Genomic DNA, 21,883 nt, shown 5'->3' on the forward strand with positions numbered 1-21,883 from the left:
ACTTGCAACAATCTAGTCTTTTAGTGAAAGTGTATTTTGTGCTGGCTGTAGAAGAGCTCCACCTGTGGGTGGGATGAATCTTAAAATGTGCTCACCTGTCAGCTCCGGAGTTGGCGTTTAGCACTCTGATTCTTGTCCCTTATTTTTCTGTCACTATTGGAAGTGACAGGGGACGGTCACAGGAAGGTAATTATCACCTCATTTCACACCCACAACTTCTGTTATAGGGCCAGTGTCCTAGATGTACGCCACAGTGAGGTTTAGTGGCGGGGGTGGGGGGGTGGGGGGGAATGCCCAACCTGATGTCTAGGTTTCAAGCCTGAGTTTCTTGCGGAAACCTGCATGGTCCTCTGGCTAGTATTTTATAGAGATAGCGTCAGCGTGGGTAACTCAAATAGGATTTTGTGTAAAAACTTTACTCCCACTAAACGTCCTCCTTTATTCTTATTGCTCTTTAATGCATCCTTGTTATCGATGCTAATATTTAGAGCCTGCTTTATCAGTAACCTATGCATAAACATTTTCACTGGTGTCACACTGATGTGAGGCTGTCCATTATCGAGCTGCATTTTTTTTTCAACATTTCATTATTTCTCCATATGAAAGGTTTTATCCAAATCAGTCTATTTGGATAATGGATATTGAATATCTGGTTTCATATCATTAAAAGCATATTTTTACCTTGTTTTTTTTTCTGAATTCTTTTTTTTCTCTCTTGAGAAACTTTTCTTCTTCCTATTCCTTTGTCCATATTCACCCACTGTGTCAATTCCATCTTTTCCCAACTATCCTTTGACTGTATGATAGAGAAGAGAGGAGAAAAACCATTTTATTCCATTTATGGTATGCTGATATGTCATTTCTATAAAAAGGCAGAATTGGTAAAATTGCTTCTGTCTCTAATTTAGAAGTTGAAGTGGTCAAGATTGCTTGGTACGCTGTTTTTTGTTGTTGTTTGTTTTGTTTTGTTTTTAAGTGACACCTATATATCCACAATTAGTGGAAAGAATATTGGAGTCAAAATCTGGTGATCTTTATTCTTCTATCTGTTGCTTAAAGTTACTTTCCCTAAGCATTATTTTTCTTGTCGTTATTACAATGATAATAGTAGGAGTATGTCTATTATGAAAATTACATAAGGAAGTCCAGCAGAAAGTGTTCAGTGCAATGCCTAGTAGATGTTCACTAAATGCAATTTAAAATTAAAGGTTGCTAGTTTATTTGACTTGTTCAGGTAGACTAGAAAATGTTCCAGAATGTGAAAAGATACTGAAATTGAGAACTAAGCTGATGAAAAAAAAATTAGAATCTGCTGTTTCTAAGTGACAAAAATAATAAAATAAAATATATGCATTTTCTGAAAAGTAGAGGATTGCCATTTGTTTAGGTTAAGGAAACAAAGTCCACTAACGTAAGTGTTCTTAGCCTTCATCTGAAAATTCTAGCCAATATAACAAGCCAAGGAGGAGGTTTAAATACTCAAGACTAAGGAGTCACGTTTCATTGTTTGCTGGTAGCTGGGAGACCTGTGACAGTGAGTGGAGTAACTGACAGGACCTATATCTGCATTCCGTATTTCTCTCCTTCGCCTCTGTACATCCAGCTTCCTCTCATACATGACCATGTGGATACATAAGAGCCCCTTAAACAGAACATGTTTAAAACTGGACCAGTTCAAACCTGTTACTCACTTGCTGCTGAATTCAACTGCACCATCATCTGCTTGGTTCCTGAAACCTGAGTGCCCCCTTCCTTCCGCTTTAGCCTGAGGGTTCCTCTGTAATACACACAAAAAGCCATACATCTATCTAACAGGCATTGATTGAGCATCTGCTACGTTCCAGGCCTTACTCTTGGTGCTGAGGACACATGGTGAACAGTTTCTAAGGAAGTTGTTTTCTAATGAGGAAAGAGAGACAATATCACATTTATAATATGTGAGGAGCAAGTGTTGTGGGGGAGATAAAAGGGCAAAAGCGGTGATGATAGGGAATACAGGGATGGGGGAGATGGGGAGGCAGGTTGCATTCTTTATCCAGTAGTACGGGAAAGCTTTTCCATTAAGGTTTCATAGGATCCTCTGCTGCCTCAGTGAAGACGGGACAGTTGGAAGCCTGGAGCTGGGAGAGGAGTTAGAAAGCGGTTGTGGTCCAGGAGACAAAGGATGGTAGCCACAGGCAGGGGAGAGGTAGCAGTCAGGGAGATGGTGGGGAACTCTTATTTTAGTGACAGTTTTGGAGTCACAATTGACCGGATTCACTAATTTCTACGATTTGAGGGAAATCGTAGAAAGGATGACTTCAAGCTTTTGGACTTGAGCAATTGCGACAAGAGTATTCCTATTTTCTGAGTTGATGAAAGGTGCTAGAAGAGCAGCTGTGCAGGTGTGTGTATGTGGTTTGTGGCATGTTAAGTCGAAAGTGCCCAGTAGACATCCAGGTAGAGATGTTGAGAATCCTCAGTTGGCTATTCAGGTCTGGAATTCAGGTGACAGATGTGGCTGGATTCTTCTTTCCAGACGCATCCATTCTCTCCATCCCAGCATCTCCTTCTCTAGGTGAGGGAGCCATGGACTGACATTCAGATTACTTTAGGTCCCTTTGTCTTGCCCTCTGCCATTACTTTTATCACTTTTTCTTCTTCAACACCCTGAGTTTTTCCTAAAATGCCATTATTTTGATGTCTTTCACATACTTAAACCTTCAGCAGTTCCTCATTGCTCGAAAAATAAAATTCAGACTTCTTAACCTGGCTTAAAAGGTCTTATATGAACTGGCACCTGATTAGTTTCATTCCCTCCCCCCACACTCAATATTCTCTGCTCTGACTCTTCTCACTTTTTTCTGTGCCCTTCAAGTTTTTACACCTTTAGACCCTCCATTATCTGGTCCTTCCTCTCTCCACCCCAAAACCTTCTCACCTGCCTCTCTTTTTCTCTTTCAAGCTTTTGATCAGTATCATTTATTACAGGCAGACTGTTCTGACAAGTATGGGTTAAGGGGCTCTTCCTTATTCTCCTATGGTTCTTAACAAAACAAGGAAATTGTATCCATGTATTGTAATTGCCACTTACCTTTCATTCACCTCCGTTGGCCCTTCAATTCTGTGAGGCCAGGATGTCTCTGTTTTGTCTAGTATTATTTCTATATTGCTCAGCATAATCCCTTTCAGTTGATGCTTAGTACATATTATTTGAAAGACAGAATAAATAAAGTGACTGATTATAAATCATGACTGCAAAATTGAGCAAAGTTTCTGTATTCTAGCGTTAACTAGTTGCAAAGTATAGTGAGGAATTAACCACCCACCTCCAAAAACTTGAGAGTATAATTTAGACATATTAGGGACACTCAACACTAACAATAAATATACAGGTTGCCTATGAAGAATACTGCATTTAGTTGAATAACTATAGACACATGTCATGTTCACGACTGTGAAATTTGAAATTTGTCAATGTATCAAATCTCCTTAGTCTATTTACAAATACATTGTGATTCAAATACAATTCAATTAGATTTTATTTTTGAACTTTTGAATTACTCTAAAGTTCATGTGGAAATATAAATGAGCAAGAAAAGTGAAGAAAATTCTGAAAGGGAAGAACAACCAATTAATGAGCTATATCAGAAATCTACAATGCTTAAGACAGAGTGGTACTAGAACAGTAGTACAGAGAACAATGGAACAGAATTCCAGAAAAACAAGTATATGATAAAAGTGTAATGTAAAATCAGTTGAGAAAGGCGGCAGAGTATTCATAAAATGATGCAGAGATAATTAGTTAATAAATATTTTGAAAAATATAAAATGTGATCTCTGTCTCACCAAAACATGTAATTATAATATGCTTTCCTAATATAAAAATAATGTAATTATAATTTGCCATCTTTCAAAGATTTGGAAAACAAATGGCAAACAGTGTACTCTTCCAGTTTTGTATGAGCTATATGTTTTAAATAAGCATGGTATATCAAACATAAAAGAGCTGGGTGCTTGTTTTTGTTTAGCAGTAATATAATTTTATAGTGTGCTGTATACTGTTCAAATGAGCTACCTCTACTTATTCTTGCATATGATGGTATTGGTTTCCATAGTGAACATTAGTTTTATTTTTGTTTTCCCTGTTGGAACTTCAAATATTTATTCTTAGTAGTTTTTCCAGCATAAGAGCCATCAGTGCCTATCGGACATAGTTTAGGTCTTGGGATATCTATTATTTCATTATTTTTATAACTGTAATTTAAACGCTTTGTATCTTTTTGGGGATTTTTTGATGATAGAATGTTCACATCCGATCCTTCGGCAGCTGAGTGCCTCACTGCTCCTAACGTGGACGTATCCTTGGTCTTACAGAGAGAAGAGAAGAGGAAGATTTTGAAGAGAAGAAAGCTCTTAAGAAAAAAATTAAAGAACTTAAATTTCTAGATTCTAAAATTGCCCAGAACCTTTGTAAGTATCCGATTTTAATACGATTAAATTAGCAAAACATACGGCAGGTGGTTCCTTTAAATTATTTCATTTTCTTTATGACATTTTTCATTTTATGTTATTTATTATTATTTGTGTAATAAAGGCAAAAGTAACTTTCCTTTAGGCAACTTATGGTTTAAATGCTTCAAAATATTAATACATTAGAAGATAAAACTAAGAAAAGGATTTAGAATGATAATGTATCTCCCATAACTGAAAAGAATACTACCCTTTAAAGTCTCCTTTATAAGTATATAAATAAAGAAATAAGGAATTTAGATGACATCATATTTTTTAAAAAAGGTTAGGGGATTATTTCTTTTATACCTCTGAATCTCTATTATTTGTGATACTTGATCACACACAAAGGAGGTTGGAATATTAATGGAAATAAAGGATGATGAGTAAAATGAATTTCATTATTCCATCTGAGCAGTTCAAAGCCTTTTCTCAAAAGTACTGACTGGAAATATTTTAGATTTAATTACTGTTACAGAGACCTAAATACTTAGTATTGAATTGTCTTCCTGACTGAATTACTCTGGGAGAAGAGGGCAAATAGTTTTGCTTCTAACTCATTTCTAACTGCCTCTTAAATGCATCAAAGACAGTTCTTCTTGGAACTGAGATAATATCGGTATATATTACTTTCTGATGGTGCAAGTGGGATATAATGTGGAGAATCTAAAGACATGGAGAATTAACATGGCTTTTAGTCTCCCTTTCAATCATTACATGCCTCAAGTGAACTTTTAGCAGCTATTGGAACAAAACAATTCTTTGTTGAGAGGATAAAGATCCATGCTATTGATTAAGGAGGGAGTTAAGTTAGAGGCAGTGTCTGTAAAAGGCAGAGTTCACATTCCTTTTGTGAAAGTTCTGGAACCTCCTTCGTCTCATATTAATGAGACTGACAGAGGACCATTCCTTTCAAGCAGGATTGCTGAGATCTCTGTGGATAGTAGACAGACGTTAATGTTATTGGCCAATACACAGTCCTTTCTTTCTGGCCACAAATTGACTGCACATCCCAGCCTCTTTCAAGTTAGGTGTCAGTCATGATTTGCTTGGACCAATGACAGCGCAAGTGGAGATGAGGTATCTTTTGTGTGGCAGCATTTAATTGCTTGTGCAAGAAGCTCTAGTGCTCTTTCCCTTTGCCCAGAGTAGCAGCCAAAATGGTGTCCACAAACCTGGTAGGAGGCGCATAAGTAAAAGAGTCCTATTTTTCTGATGTGTGATGGGCATGTAGTCTGAATTCGAAATATATATACATATATATATATATATATATATATATATATATATATATATTTAATATTTTTGTTATTTGCTTAGATCACTGAAGTTTGGGGGACTATTACATGATATGGGTGTTTCAGGGAATTGTCCCTCTTAAAGGAACATCATCTCAATTCAAAGCATTGAGATATGTCAAAAAGTTCTGTGATTCGAAATGATTCTTTTTATTATTATTTTTGGGTCCATCTTACATGTCACGTGTTTAATTAACTTTCTCTTTTTATAATAGTAATAAATTTTTTTTTCAATTACAGTTGACATTCAATATTTTACTCCACCATCTTGACCAGAAGTCAAGATGATTACTTTCTTGAAAAATGTCCATGACCTGCGTTATAATTTACTAATCTTGACTCTATAAATAGTCTCATTAGACGTCCTGAAGAAATATCGTTTTGAATAAAATTCTTTTTTATATGGGTCAGTCGTAAGTTAGTCTACCCACCTATCTCCAAGTTGAGTAATTGACTTATTAAACAGGATTCTTTGGCATTATTTATATGTTATGGAAAATGTGCTAAGTAGGATTTCAAATTTAATTGTAATAGTAATTCTGTGCTAGTTCTGTGTTTGACTCCTTAATCTTTACTACAGCCCGCCATGTAGGTAGTAGTTTGACATTATATAGGTAATCTGGTAGGAGTAGCAGTTCAGTGACTTGTTTAAGATCGCTCATTTTGAAAATGGCCGATAGGTATAAGTCATATCTATTCCTGTTTAGAGATTTAAAAAAATGCATTCTCATAGAGAAGGATAATGTTTGTCTTATTTACTTTGTCTAGATTGCTAAACATGTTTTAAAGTATAAGATCAAAAGGCCCAGAATTTATACTGTCATATTATGATGTAATCCATTCTAGGATTATTCTTGCCCTCTCTGATTGCAGCGAGTGTTATGATTTAAGCTTTAAGAAGCTTTAGCAGCCTTATAATCTTTACTGTAATTATAGTTCAAATTCACAGCTGGTTTTTGTCTATGAAATTCAGTCTTTTGAGATACTGAATTCTGAGAAGAGAGTCTTTTGATAGTGATAAGACTCTCTTGTCACTTAGAAATCTAAGGTAATTTCTCTTAAAGGAAATATTCTATAGAATTTTGAGGAAAGAGTCTAAAATTCACTCATTTATTTATCTTTTTATTTAAAGGTGAGTCAGTTTCCCTGTATTTTGAGTTCATAAAGATTTTGCAAAAACTATAGGCACAGCATAAAACAGAATTCCAACCATTCTAGGGTAAAGAGATGGCTTGGGAGTTGTGCAAGGTTCATAGGCTTTACCAGACTTTTTGGAGTGGGTAATAGAACTGTAAAGGGAGGAACTCAGAAGTCTACAAATTAGCATAAATATTTAAATATTTATCAGTTCCCTTGAAGAGAACATGTGTGACTGGTTCCGAAATCTGCACACTTTACACTCGTTCACTGAACTCAAAGCTTCCCACCGGGTTCTATATAATCACGTTTTGGAGGATAAGATGCATGTTAGTAAAAAGATTGATTTTAATGCATCTTTGGAGACTTTAACTGAGTCTTATGTTATTCTCCGTAACTTTTAAGTATTTAAAAAAAGTTAAGGTCTATACTTTTGTATTGTATGTTATGCATTAGGCCATTTTCAACTCTTCGATAATTTTTTTGCCCTTAGTTATAGCAAATGTTTTCCGCAAAAGAATTTCTTCATAAACTATTAAAAAAAAATAGTTCATTCTTTCTAAATATGTGTTTAATGTGTATGTTAATTTAATTATGGAATAATACCTGAATATAGTGGGCTAATTATAAACATAGAAGAAAGTAAAGGAATAAAGTATGTCTATCTGCAAAGTAAATTTTGGATATCTTACTTTATTCATTAAATGCTTGGTTGAATTTGGGTTTCCCATATTTGGTGTTATTGAGGAAAGGTGTACAAAATCTTGTCCATTGCCTGTTTTATTGGAACTTAGCCAGCACATTTATTTACACATTGTTTATGACTGCTTTTGTACTACAGTAGCAGAGCTGATTTGTCGTGACCAACTGTATGGCTCACAGAACCTAAAATATTTACTATGTGGATCTTTATAGAGAAAAAGTGTGGGGATTCCTGTTCTAAGTATTAATATATATACCTGTTCTGTGTTTGTATCAGTTTTCTCTTCCACCATCAGGGCTTCAGTATTCCCACTCTATAGCCTCCCCAGTTCTTGATGTTTTATAATGATCTAGTGTGGCTTTTTTAATTTTTTAATTTTTTTAATTTATCATGTTTGGGGTTTGTACAGTCTCCTTGATCTGATGTTTTGTGTCTCTCTGTAATTCTGGAAAATTCTCTGGTTCTTCATATATGCTTCTTTCCTGTTCTTTTTGGGATTTCCTTTTGGAATTCCAAGTAGGTTTTTTAGGTATCCTTTGTAATTTGCTGTGTCTTATAACCTAGTATTTTTCCATCTCTTTATATGACACTTTGGATAGCTTCTTTGCTTATGTCTTTCATGTCACAAATTTTCTCTTTATCTGATGTCTAATCCATGTGTTGAGTTTATAATTTCAGTAATTTTATATCTACATATGATTTCTAAAAGCTCTATATTTTTTTCTCATAGCTTCTTGTTTTTTTTAATAATGTCTTTTGTTTTTTTCCTGCCCAGTGTTTCAAACTTCTATTTCATTTCTTTAGAGGATTATTTTCACCCAGGATTTCTGCTTTCCTTCCTTTCAGAACTGCTCAGAAATGCATTTATGATTAAGTTAAAATACACTTTTTTAGATTTTTTTAATATATCTTTCTACTTTGCCATCCTGCCCAAAATGTAAAGCTATCATTTCTGTCACTCTCAATTACTGTATTATGTCTCGGAGGAATTCTATCCTTTTGATTATTCTACTTAATATTGTAAACTTTCGTATTTGTTATTGTTACTGTAGACTAGATTTCTTGAGTGGAATTCATTGTTTCTCAAATGAAATAATCTCAAGGATTCTGATTAATTTTACTTAGTTTTTAATTCAGATTATATTTTAACAATTTGCATTCTCAATTTGTTTTTTTCTGAGGTTTAGCATGTTACCTTTTTTGTCATTTTCTTCCTATTCTTTTAATTGAGTTTACATACATTTTGCCCATTTTCCTACTTGGACCTCATGGTATTCTAAATGAAGGAAAACAAATACTCTGTGAATTTTGAAGCAGGTTTATCCTTCCAGCTTTTTTGCTTTCTAATTATTTTAAGTGCTTTGACGTTAGTGTTTTCCTTTTATTGTTGTCGGATATCAATCTTTTCATGTTTTTCATTTTTTTTATGATTAAGTCCTTCTTTAACCATAAAAGAGCTAATTTGCCATGTTAAATTTCTTTCAGTATTCCTTTCTGTTGTTAATGTTTACATTTAATTCTATAGCCATGTGCAACTTGTTTTGTACATGATGTTCAGGTGTAGTTTTATTCCCTCCCCATCAATTATTCATTGATTGCTCTTCGAGAGCATCTATGTAGTTTTTATATGTTTGTGCTTTCTAATGTCTACTGTGGAGTAATCCTTTAGTAACTCCATTAATCTCTGTCTGTTGCAATATCATTTAGATCCTTTATTTCACCTTTTTCTTAGGATATTAAGGATTATCCACATCCATAATTTCTAGCACTGTATTTTCAGATTTATGACTGTTTGAGTTCAGAAATGTGTGAATGAAGCTGCTGATAAGAACACAGATAGTGTCTTTGTTATTCAGCTATAGATGACACATGGTATCCTCAGGAATCTGGAATACAACCTCACTCCACGAAGGAAGGAGATCATATTTTCTGACTCTCATGAAAAATAGTGTCCTTATTTGAAAATACCTACTGACAAAATGACATAGGTTCAGTATATAAAATAAATAAATGGGCTAGTCGTTAGCAAGTTCTGAGTATGTTCAAAAAATGCCATCTGTCACTGGAGAGAAGAAACATAACAATAGTAGAATAAAGGGAGAACAGCAAAAGTATTAAATCTAATGCTGTGAAAATATCCTTATGTACCTCAGTAGCTTTTGAGGAGATCGTTGTGTTTTAACACTAGATACTGTGTTTCCCCAAAAATAAGACCAGGTCTTATATTCATTTTTGCTCCAAAAGACACATTAGGGCTTATGTTCAGGGGATGTCATTCTGAAAAATCATGATAGCGCTTATTTTCCGGTTAGGTTTTATTTTTGGGGGAAACACTATATATGAGATATCAAAAAAAAAAAGTAAATAATGTTGGAATTCTCAGAATAACACTTTATGCCATCTAATTCAGTTTGATAGTTTTCCATTAAAGTTTGTTTTCTAATATTGGATATTTAAGCTTTAGTTGCATGCAAAGGCTCTTTGTCTGGAATAATATTTACAATATTTCTGTACAGTGAAGTATTATTATAACTTGTAAAAGTGTTAATGCACTCTTCAGCAGTTTTCGTAAAATATTTATTTCTGAACTATTTAATAGGTCTGGGAGATATTACACAAGCTAATAACACATGTTTAGACAAATATTACATGCACATATTGGGGTTTTGTGGTTCTTTTCTTTACAATGTGATATTTTCATAGTGTACCAAATGTATTTCAGTTTATTTTTAATCACATGAAAATTGGCACCATTGCTATAGAAATCAACGTCATAATCAGCATAATAATATAGGACTATTCTTTAAACAGTAGTTCTAAGACTGGAGAAGACTATAAAATGTGTTAATGAAACTTTCCCCTACAGTAATTATATTAAATGTTTAAAGTCTCTCATTTTTTGAATTATTTTTCATTATATAAATAGAACTGTATCTCAATTCTTTTTTTACTTTAATCATTATGAACTCTTTCCTCTTCCCCATTTAGCAATCTTCCTGAGCTCATTTCGGGTACCATACGAAGAAATCAAAATGATGATATTGGAAGTGGATGAAACACAGTTGGCAGAGTCTATGATTCAGGTAAACAAACAGGCAGAGACCTTACATTCCTATATTTCATTGCAGGCTTCTCATTAAATAGAAATCTGTAAGTGAAGCAAAATTCTTAAACCAAATCATTCAACTGGAAAATCATTGCTGCATAATGAGTTTTAGCATAACTTCTGCATTGCCAGGAGATAAAACTCTGCATCTTCTCTTAACGGCAAACTAAATATAATGCTATCAAAATGAATATATTTCAATTATTTTAAATGAGTTTCTTCTGAAAGTCGGATTGTTTAATTTTAATTTTATGTGTTTGTTACAGTTAAGCTGAATAATATGTTAATTTAAATTTATGTGTATAACCTTTATAGAATATGTTTTTATCAGGTTTGGAGATAAAGGTGTATTACTATTAGATATAAAAGAATGAGGGAGTTACCTTTACTAACCTTTTAGAGTTACCTTTACTAACAATCCTTCCTTGAGTTACTTGTGCTTCTATGAATACTAGAGACTGTTTGCATAATATTCTGAATTCATTCAGAAAGCTGGGAGATTTTTTAAGTGGTTTCTCCTCACAGTATTATTTAAAGAATGTTAGTACGATGCCAAAGTTACTTGCTGAATTCCACATAAGGCATCAATAATACATATCTTGATAGAATTTAAAGTTAGAGAATCAAATAAAAAATTATATAGCAAGAGGATATCTTCAGTTGCTATCTTTTCTTTTTATAATGGAAGGAAAAGAATGTTTTAGCAGTAAAAAGAAAACAAGAATTGCCTGTTAGTGTCAACAGGCAATTAAAATTATTCTAGATATTTTAATTCATCAGTAAATGGTAACCTTAGGAGTTATTCTTGGTTTTGTTTCTCCTATCATGTCTTCTAAATGTGATGATAATATAATCGCATTAGTGATTTGGGCTGAGTCTCTGAGACTCACGAACTACCTTAACAACAACTCTTCTTTAAGTACTTTTCCTGCAACAGTTTCTTTTTAGCAGAATTTTGTCTTATTATTGACTGTGTATGTTGTTGTTAGTAGATTTCAACCTCCTTATAAATATTTTTTCTACTTGATACATGTTTGCTTTTTTAATCATGCATTTGTAAAATATTTATGGAGTAGCTTCTAACCTTATTACACAAATGTTTTGGATGATCACATGGCTTTTGTTGTGTACAGACAGAAGCGCAATTAATTCCATTTTAAATTTGTGTCCAAAGAACATTCAGTTCCATGTAACTTATTAATATATTGGTTTTCTATTACGGCTAGAATAATTTACCACAAATTTCTTGGCTTAAACTATCATGAATGTGTTATCTTGCGTTTCTGTGAAACGGAAGTGTGGTCTGGCTGGACCTGACTGAGTTAAGTCCAGGTGTTGGCCTGCTTGTGTTTCTTTCCCTAGGCTTTAAGGAAGAATTCCTTTCTTTGCCTTTTCCCGCTCCTCAGGGGTCCTCTTCCTGGCCCCTGGACACCTTCCTTCATCTTCCCAGCCAGCAGTGTTGGATCTCTCTGTACCTTTCTGTCATAGACACACCTCTCTCACTTGATGTCTCCCTCTTCCACGTTTAAGGACCTTTATGATGACATTGGGCACCTCCAGATCATCCAGGATAATCTCCCTATTTTAAGATCAGGTCATAGACACCTTAATCCCTTTGGTCCTGTAACTTAATATTCTCACAGGTTCCGGGGTTTCGATGTGGACATTGTGGGGAGGCTGGGTCATTGATTTGCCTACTACACTTATGAAAGAAAACAAACAGTTTTAGGAGAGTAAAATCTAAAACTTTAATTTAGACATATGCAAAGTCTTCATATATTCATTTAAAAACAAGAATTTCATGCTATTTGAAGTCTCATTTTTAAATTTCAAAATATGTTCCTAGTTGTAAAGTGAAGGACTGCCTATTTTGGATAGGGCATGGAGAAAGCATGACTTTGTAATAACCATCATTTTTGTAGGTTTTGTTCACTGTTATGATTTCATTGTGGGGTATTTATTCATGTGCGTATATAGCAAGATGTCAGTATTGATATCATTTTTCGGCTTCGTTTATTACCCATTTACCTTTGTTTGTCCCATCAGTCTTTTATTAACTTATTTAATATATTTATTTGTGTGTGTGTGTGTGTGTGTGTGTGTGTGTGTGTGTGTGTGTATGCTAACCATGTGCAGGACACTGTATGAGGCTCAATCAGACACAGACTTTACCTTTTTGGAATTCATAGTGTGGCAAGGGAGACGGCGTTTATGTATATAAAACTATAGTACAAGATAAATGTAGATGATTTAAGATTCTTTTAGAACTAGACAACGTGTTAGGGGAGTGCTAGGGGTGTTATGTTTGCAGATAAGGGCCCTAAAAGGTTGAATACAGTGTGGATGTAGAAAAGAGCAGAGGGGTTGTATGAGTAATGGAGTGAGAGTCAATTATTCTGACAGTAATAATACCCTGAGCTGTAAGGGAAAAGCTGGTTGGGTGTGGGCAGCTGTGAAGGGTTTAGTTGGTAGGACCTTAGGACTTGTGAAGTATGTGGGGAATGCGGTAAAGGAACAGATGAAGGTGGGGCTTGTACTGTACTGTTAACAAATCACAAAAGTTTTATTATTCTACGAAGCCAAAATAGTGAAGTGAAAAATTAATACATTTCTGATGAGAGATTAAAATTTAGTTATATGGGAGTGCCAAAAAAATGTATACAAGTGGACACTTCGGTCAATGTTGCTCAAGCAGTAGTTTGCCGCAATCTCAAGAGTCTGGAAGAACTGACTCTGGGTGGTGAACGCACACTGTGCTATATAGATGATGTATTACAGAATTGTACACCTGAAACCTATGTAACTTTACTAACCATTGTCATCCCAATAACCTTTAAAAAAAAGGTGTCTGGATGCTGATAGCAACCACTTTGAGCACCTCTTGTAATTACAGAAGTCAAACATGACTTGTGTTCATCTTTTGTTATCGATATATATTAAGTATTACAATTTCAATACAGTTTTCATTTCTTAAAGTGTGTATAAATTTATTTTTGGCACCCTCTGTATATTAACTAAAAATATTCAGGGGGACTGGATGGTCATATAAAGAATGCTAAAGAATTTAGAGGCCTGATGTAATAAATAATTTAAATAATCCAGCTGTCAACTGGAATGATTAAAAGAAAATATAAATAACAAGGTCTTTTGGTCTCAGGCAATTCTACTAAGAAAAATTTCTATATAGATGGGAAAATCATACCTTCGTTGTTTTTATTCAGTTGGTAGTATTCATAGTGAATACGTTTTTTTAAGGATGATCTTAAATTGGTATTTTTTGTTTGTTTTTTGGCCAGTCAGCCATGTTTTTGTACAAAGATACACAGTGAGTCAAAAACTTGTTCTTTGATCTAACTACTTCGATATATGAGTATAACATTCTCTAACATTATTTTTAACTAATAACACCTTTGGGGGATTTTTTCCTCCATGAATATGTATAGCATGATGTAGGCTTAATTTAAATTTGTTCTTGAATTTGGGCTTGCACAGAATATACCAATGCTAGAATTTGGGATTGTGAGCACCAACCACTCTTTTTTTCTTAATTTTAATATCAGTACACTAACTTGTTCCAATCATATTTTGATACAGTGTATGTTTTGTTCAAGGGATTGTGTCATCATTTATGTTCTAACAGGCAAGCGTAATTATTTGTATTCCCTTGGTCTTTCTTCATTGGGGATGTTTCTCTTGTCAAAGTGTGTGGCTTGGGAAGGCTGTGCACGGACCAAGGAGCCAGAACAACCAAACAGCCTATGGTGTGCATATGACATAGGGAAAGGGTGTCATAGCCACGGGCAATAACTTACTGAAGGACCTGTATACATATATGCTTTTATTTGCAAGGTATATCATTCTGTGTCCTCAATGCCTTTTCACATTTTCTTTCACATCAGAAAAATTACTTTGTCTTTGTCTTAGAGATATCTTCATTTTTGTTATTTAAACCGTAATCATATTGGTTAAATCTTGTGAGAACTGTCATTAAGAGTCCCTTGATTTCTTTTCTTTCCTTTGCCTTTTAGTAACAATATGATAATTTCTTTTATCCCTGTGAGTGAAGTGTTAAAATATGTTTGGCTTTGCCTGAAATTTCTGACATTTAATTCCCTAAAGCTGAACTGTAATTGATCACATTTATCCAGGTGAGAAAGCTGTTTCTTTGGTATAGGTTCAGTCCTTCTTTCTCAATTATATAGCTAATCAAATAAACATTCAGTAGTGCTTGATGTGAATATATAATAACTCTGGATAGAGAAGAAGAAAAATTCTCTGCTTTCAAGATGCAGAGACTATAGCTTCAGGCTTCATATAAGGGAGGTTACCTAGAAATAAGTGTAAAGCTTAACTTCTTTACCGATTTCCTTCCCATGGTTTATTAATAAATTTTCCTAGAATTCAAGGAGCATTTTAGTGAAGATACTGTCTTTTGGTTTTAATTTTCAGAACTTAATAAAGCATCTTCCTGATCAAGAGCAATTAAATTCATTGTCTCAATTCAAGAGCGAATATAACAACTTATGTGAACCCGAACAGTTTGCCGTTGTGGTGAGTGCTGGCTGTCAGCGTTAACTGTTTTTGGAGGGGATTTTTATTTGCAAAACAGAGGAAAGCAAATGTCAAGCCTTTTCACATCAGTATTACTCACAAACCTTTAATATCCATCTTTTTTTTTTTAACCTAAGGATATTTATGGAAAATGATCTTGATTTAAAATATGTATTGTAACTCAAGCCTTACGTGAAGTCCAAAGTTTTTTAAAAACTATAAACATGATTTTTTTAATGTTTTCTATTTAATGTCAAAATGTAAAATGAAAACTGCACTCCTTATGACTCCAGAGTATATTTATGAATTATTCTAGAACTATGTATTTCTGACATATTGCAAAAGTAGCTTCAATTTTTCGTTCTAATGACTCACTTCAGTTCGTCTCATATTTTAGATCTGAAATTAGAAATACAGTCTTTTATTAGCAATGAGGGATAAAAAAGAATACATATTTTTAAAAATGTTAGAGACACCTTGATCACCATCTTGTTTCAGCCTTTTATTTTATAAAAGTTAGTGTCTGAAGAGGTGAGAAGACTTTCGAGTGTAATATATTAGCTGTGTTGTTAGTAGATTTCAACTTCCTTAAAAATGTTTTTTCTACTTAATACATGTTTACTTTTTAAGTAATGCATTTGTTAAATATTTACAGAGTAGCTTCTAACTTTTTTACACGAATATTTTGGATGACCACATTTCTTATGTTGTGTGTAGAGATGGAAGAACAATTATTTCCATTTTAAATTTGTGTCCAAAGAACATTCAGTTCCATGTAACGTACTAATATATTAGTTTTCTATTGCGACTATAATAATTTATCAAGTTTTCTTTGTCCTGCTCTTTTTCCCTGCCATTAAATTATCATTTTGAGGTTGGTTGCACTCTGTTATCATGTTGATACTTTAGTGTTTTCTTTTATATATACAAGCACACACATATCTATATATTATATATATGAAAAGATTATTTTTTTCTTCAGCAATTGTTTTATACATGTAAAGATTATTTTTTCTTTATATATGTATATATATATATATATATATATATATATATATATATGATTTATTTTTTTCTTTCTTCAGTTATCTTATTACCAATCTCCAGGGAAGTGATGAAATTGCATTTCATGCATTTCATATAATTTTGAAAATTTGGGTTGAAGGACTGTGTCTCCATACCATATGTGCATGCATGTTCAGGCCTTTGCTCTTAAACACCTTCTGTCTCTTCACAAACCTGTCTACTCAGCCCTCCCTGCAGCGCCTCCCCATCTCCTGTCCCCAGAGTTCACTAAACTCAATAGAAAACACAAGGAAAAAAATCAGGGTTTTTTCTATTCACAGTCTTATATTCTTATTATAAAACTTTTTAACTTACTGTATTTACAAAAGTTTTCTTTTTATTTTTTAATCCGATTCTTCAGTGTGCTCCTTTTCCCTTTTTCTTGTTCTTCCCCCATGTATGCCATGTTTGCTTTATGTTCTATTGCCTGATCACTTTGTCTCTCTCTTGATCCCTATATAATATTATACTTGCCATGTCTTCCACATGAGAATAAATGAATGAGGGAGAATTTGCTTTAAATTGTTAATTGCAGACTGCTTAGAATTTTGATTTTTGGCTATCTTTTTTGACTCCTGAATGAAAATCATAAAATGTAAAATCATAATTCTGAAATGTTTTCCATGTACATTAAATCTGAAACACATACAAGCTTATATGAAAATGTCTACTTAAATAACTTTTTATGTTGCATATCATTACAGAAAAAATTTAAAACTATTCCTGTATTCTAGTGATTGTCAAAGAAGAATGAATTCAAGCTAACAAATATTTTATATTTATTTAAAATAGCCAGGTGTATTATAGAATTGTATACTTGAAACCTATATAATTTTATTAACCAATGTTACCCCCATAAATTTAATAATATTAAAAAAATAAAACATCAAAAAAAATAATAGAATAGCCAGGTTATGCACTTTTTGAAAAACTAGAGTTCAAATCAAAGAGCTATGATTTACAAGCCGTATACTCGTAGAGGTTAGAACATTAAAATAATATATCCCCAAAGTCTAGTGCCAGATGCTATATTTTTTATTTGAAGACAGAGATGGACCACTTCCCTTTCAGGACCTGTCACCTCAAACTTGACCTGAATCTACAAATTACATGCAGGTCATACCTGATTGCAAATGGGATTTATTGTAGAAATAGCAATGCTGCTGAAAAAAAGTGTGGGAGAGTGTGAATGCCTGAAGTTTTCTCTTCTCCTTTCTAGATTAAAAACTCAGTATTAAATTTGCTAATTCATTAAAGAGTGATACGTTTTCACTTTATTAATGTTGTGTAAATAATATAATAATTTGGTCAGTTTGGGAAACTGATTATAATTATGTATATTCCTGTAAGATTCTCATAATAATACTAAGTTTCATGTTTAAAGTAACAAACTTACAAAATTAGGTTTCTATGGAAGATGGGCTATTAACTTTGAGGTAAGTTAAACTGCAGGTTCCTGTAAGACTTTTGTAGAAAAACATTTGCTTATTGAATAACCCTAGACTTAAAGTACTAATCACTTCAACCTGAAAAGTCGTCAGAGTCATAGAGTCATCAAGTGTTGAGCTAGCCTTTGCATTTCCAAATAGGGCAAAGCTTGCCTTGTCATTCGTTTTCACTGTAGACTTGAGAACAGCTCTGTTTCATTTTCAGGTTCTATAGACAGATATTGTGATTTCTAGCATTTTTCCATTTTAACAAAAATCATTTGAAACTCTACAGTTAGATTACTTGCCAGTCAGTTTTACCTTTTCTTCTATTAAATTATGTAAATTTGTTAATTTGATTTTTGTGAATTACAGATTTTTCATAGAGGTGTGTTGTATTTAAACATCCACCCAAATTTGATACAATAATCGATAAAGTCACTACAGTTGTTTGCATTTTATAATCAGCTTTACTTCCACACAAGAATTATGTAAAACAATAAACAGAAAGCAGCCCTACCAGGACATCGGCATTTACTTACATTATTTCATCTTTGATAGAATGGCAGTATGCAGAAGTAACACATCCAAAATGCTAGTAACCAGAGTCAATTAAAGACCAATGAGAATATACATATATATGATACAACACGTAAATTAGAAATACGTTTTACTTTTGTCATGTAGTATTCACATACAGCTGTCTAAGGCTGTATGTCCTATAGTGTGTTGTACACCTATATAGTATTCAGAAATATTATGTCAATGTCAGTATCCATTACATTAATTGTCTTTGAATCTTTCTTTCAACCACTAAAACATTTGATGTGACTATATTCTCTCTAGTTTTTCAGTAATATAGAGTTTCATATCCACTTGTATTTATTTTTCCCTTGAAATTGGAAGCAAAATTCTTTAATGCTGATACTACCTCTCTTCCTAAGAGAACGGTCTTAATGCTTGAGGACTAGACATGGGTATTCCTGTGATGCTAAGGGTTTAGTCGCTCATCTGTTTTTTCCTAGTAATTCAGAATTTTAAGGTACCTTTCTGAAAGAATTCTCCTCGCTGCTCTTTTGACTTGGACATTGGCTAGTTTGAGCGGGACAATTCTCAGGTGTCCTAAGTGCTGGCCCTGTGCCTGACTTGTCAAGTGGCGGTGGTGACCTGGTGCTTGGCGGCTGGTACCTGTTAGAATTGATGTCCAGTGCTGTGAATGCAGGGTGTAATCGTTCAGTATTGCTGACTTATTTATGTAGCCGATTACAGTATATTTATATGTCCTATGTTTTCTGGGAGATTTTAGCATGTGGAAAATAACCCTTCAAAACCTCTGAACAGACTGTCACTTAATGCTGAGAGACTAAGGGGTGTGGTCAAATGATATTTTAGAGGAATATTCTGGGAGGTGGTCCATCCCTGTAACTTTTTGTGTGCCCTGAAAGAGACAGTTTACATGCTGATTTTATTTGTTGGATTAGGTTCTGGGCAGAGGACACTGAGTACTGACTGATGCGCTTAATTTGAAAGATTCTTTTCCCTGGATAGCCCAGGACAAAACTTTCTTTGTTGAGAAATTGGTTTATGTTTGGCATGTTCTAGTCTCATGCTTTATTCACTTTATTTATTAGAAACTCATTAGATCCGTTGCCTGTCTCTCTTTTCTTGGATTCTTTCCTTCCCTCTTCAGCCCTGAAACCTCATTTATCTCTCCAAAATATTGCCTACTTACCAAAGGTTGGTTCCCATTGAGTGGAACCTGACTTTAGTTGTCTGACTGCATTAAAAAAAATACATTTGCAGTGTTTCTTTGATCAGTAACCATTAGGTAAAATCACTGTGCTCACAGTCCATGGTTTAACTGTGTGAGAAATAAGATATGTAAATATTCAGTGGGATCAGAAGATTAGCTGAAGTTTGGAAAAACGCCTAAAAATTTGCATTTGAAGCTGGGTGTACTATTCTTTCTTTGATGAAAAATTCTAGATTTTTGAGTATTTGTGTCTGTATTATTTAATTCTGTTAAGCTGCCTATTCTTTAAAGGACTGAAAACATTTATAGGAAGGTCGAATTGAACAGTTGTCCTGTATATGTGCTGTATTTTGATCTGCCACCATTTGGTGTCACTGTAGGGCAGGGCTTTTCAACTTTGTGCAGTAGGGGCCTCTTTTTTTTGTTGTTTTTAATCAAAAAATGTTGTAGGAAGTTCATACATATTTCCCTGCATTAAAAATGCCTCATTTTAAAATACACCCTAATATTCTTGCTGTAAAACATTCAAGTAACATATAAAAATATTGACTACAATGTGGAAGTTCCTTGTCACCCACCATTCACTGTATTCCATACAAATGATCATTTGTAACATTTTGTTGGACTTCCAGTCCTATTTCTTTGTATTTAAAAATGTATGCATATTCATAAGCACACCTAAAAATACATTGTTCTGTAACTTTTTCCTCCATAAAATATATTGTGGAGATTTTAATTTTCACGATGTGCTGGTTTTAAATTCTTATGTGGTATTTCATGGTATATACTGTGACTTTTTCTTTGAACTATTCCCTTAATGAATGAAAGATGGTTCGTTCTCATTTTCCCCAGGGTTTTAAAAAACAATTCTGCATACATCTTTGTAGTGTATTTTTGATGGCTGTTTATCCTAGAGATTAATGAGAATGGAATCTAGGTTTAAATCCTAGCTTGACCTTACTAGGTCTGGGATCTTGGGTAGTTATTCATTTTTCTGTACCTTAACTTCCTGACTTATGAAATGGGACTACATTCATTTCCTGTTGCTGCTATAACAAATTACCACATAATTGGGGGCTTCAAACAGCACTAGTGTATTATTTTATAATTCTGGAGATCCGAAGTCTACAGTGGGTCTTCAGTGCTGCAATCCTTCTCAAGGCTCTGGGGTGGGGGCAGGGTTATTTCCCTGCTTTTTCCAGCTTCCAGTAGCTGCTCACCTTCCTTGGCTCATGGTCCGGTGTCACCCCAACTTCTGCTTTTGTCATCACATCTCCTCTCACCCACTCCTAACTTCCTATATGGATCTGGGGGTTACATTGGGCCTAGTTGGATAATCTTCCCCATCTCAAGACCCTTCATTTAATCACAGCCACAAAGTCCCTTTTGCCATTTCCGATACCATATTCACAAGTCAGGGAATTAGTATGTGGCCATAGTTGGTGGGTCATTGTTCTGCCATCCACAGGGTAGTAACAGTGCCTGCCTTACTGCCTACCTCATTACACTGTCCTGAGTAGGAAATCAACTGATATGATGAATATGTGGAAATCATCTTGTACTCATAAACCCTTTATAAAAGTCAGCTTTTGGTATTTGTATTATTTCTTTAGGGAAGAGTCCCAGAATTTGACTTGATAGGTCAAAGGTATTTTTAATCTTGATAGTTATTGCCAAAAGACCCTCCTAGGAGGCATGTCATTTATGCTTTTATGAACAACATATGTGAGAATTCTTTTTCTTGCACCATCACCAATACTTAATATTATCTTCCTTTTTTCACTTGGTGATTTTTTTTTCTTTATATTTTCTGGTCATTAACTAAGATTGAAGCAATTATTATTGGTTATTCATATTTCTTCTTAGAATTGCCTATTAATCATTTATTTTTGTGTTCTTTTTTCCTTATAATTTATGGGGGCTGCTTATATAACCTGTATGTTACTCCTATGTGAATATTTGTAATTTTTCTTATTGCTTCTCTCTTGTCTTTCAGCCTGTAACTTGCATTTTCACAACACAGCACAAAAAAAAGCATTTTTGTGCTGTAACTTGCATTTTCAAAGTTTAGTTTTAAAAGTGAAGTGAGATAAAGACTCCTGTTGCTGACGTAATGAGAGGAGTGTGTTCTGTGTATAGGGAAAGCTCGGTCCTTTGCACATTGTAGGAGCATGTTATATAGGTAGCAGTTGATGAAGTCTTCAGTTTAATTGTGTGGAATGTCTTGTAAAGATGTGAAATGAAGCGTGAAATATAACTGACATTCTTTCACTGGCTTTCTAAAATCCTTTAGTTGCTCCCCCTAACTTTTACATGGATGTCCAAAATCCTTAGACTAGCATTAGGCCTTAA

General features: G+C 33.9%; 1 protein-coding gene across 4 annotated transcripts in view; it reads left to right on the forward strand.

Annotated features, from left to right (window-relative positions):
- The window catches only part of DIAPH3 (diaphanous related formin 3), a gene marked incomplete at its 5' end in the record, with an annotated part of 440,633 nt that overhangs the window by 197,700 nt on the left and 221,050 nt on the right, over window positions 1-21,883 (forward strand). For all 4 annotated transcript variants that reach the window (XM_081046382.1, XM_081046383.1, XM_081046384.1 and 1 more), the window contains 3 exons: window positions 4,357-4,452; window positions 10,618-10,712; window positions 15,185-15,286. In XM_081046382.1, coding sequence (XP_080902508.1) covers window positions 4,357-4,452; window positions 10,618-10,712; window positions 15,185-15,286 — 293 coding nt within the window. The remainder of the gene's footprint in view (window positions 1-4,356; window positions 4,453-10,617; window positions 10,713-15,184; window positions 15,287-21,883) is intronic.

Source organism: Rhinolophus hipposideros (assembly GCF_964194185.1).
Source record: "Rhinolophus hipposideros genome assembly, chromosome: 4".
Lineage (NCBI taxonomy): Eukaryota > Metazoa > Chordata > Mammalia > Chiroptera > Rhinolophidae > Rhinolophus > Rhinolophus hipposideros.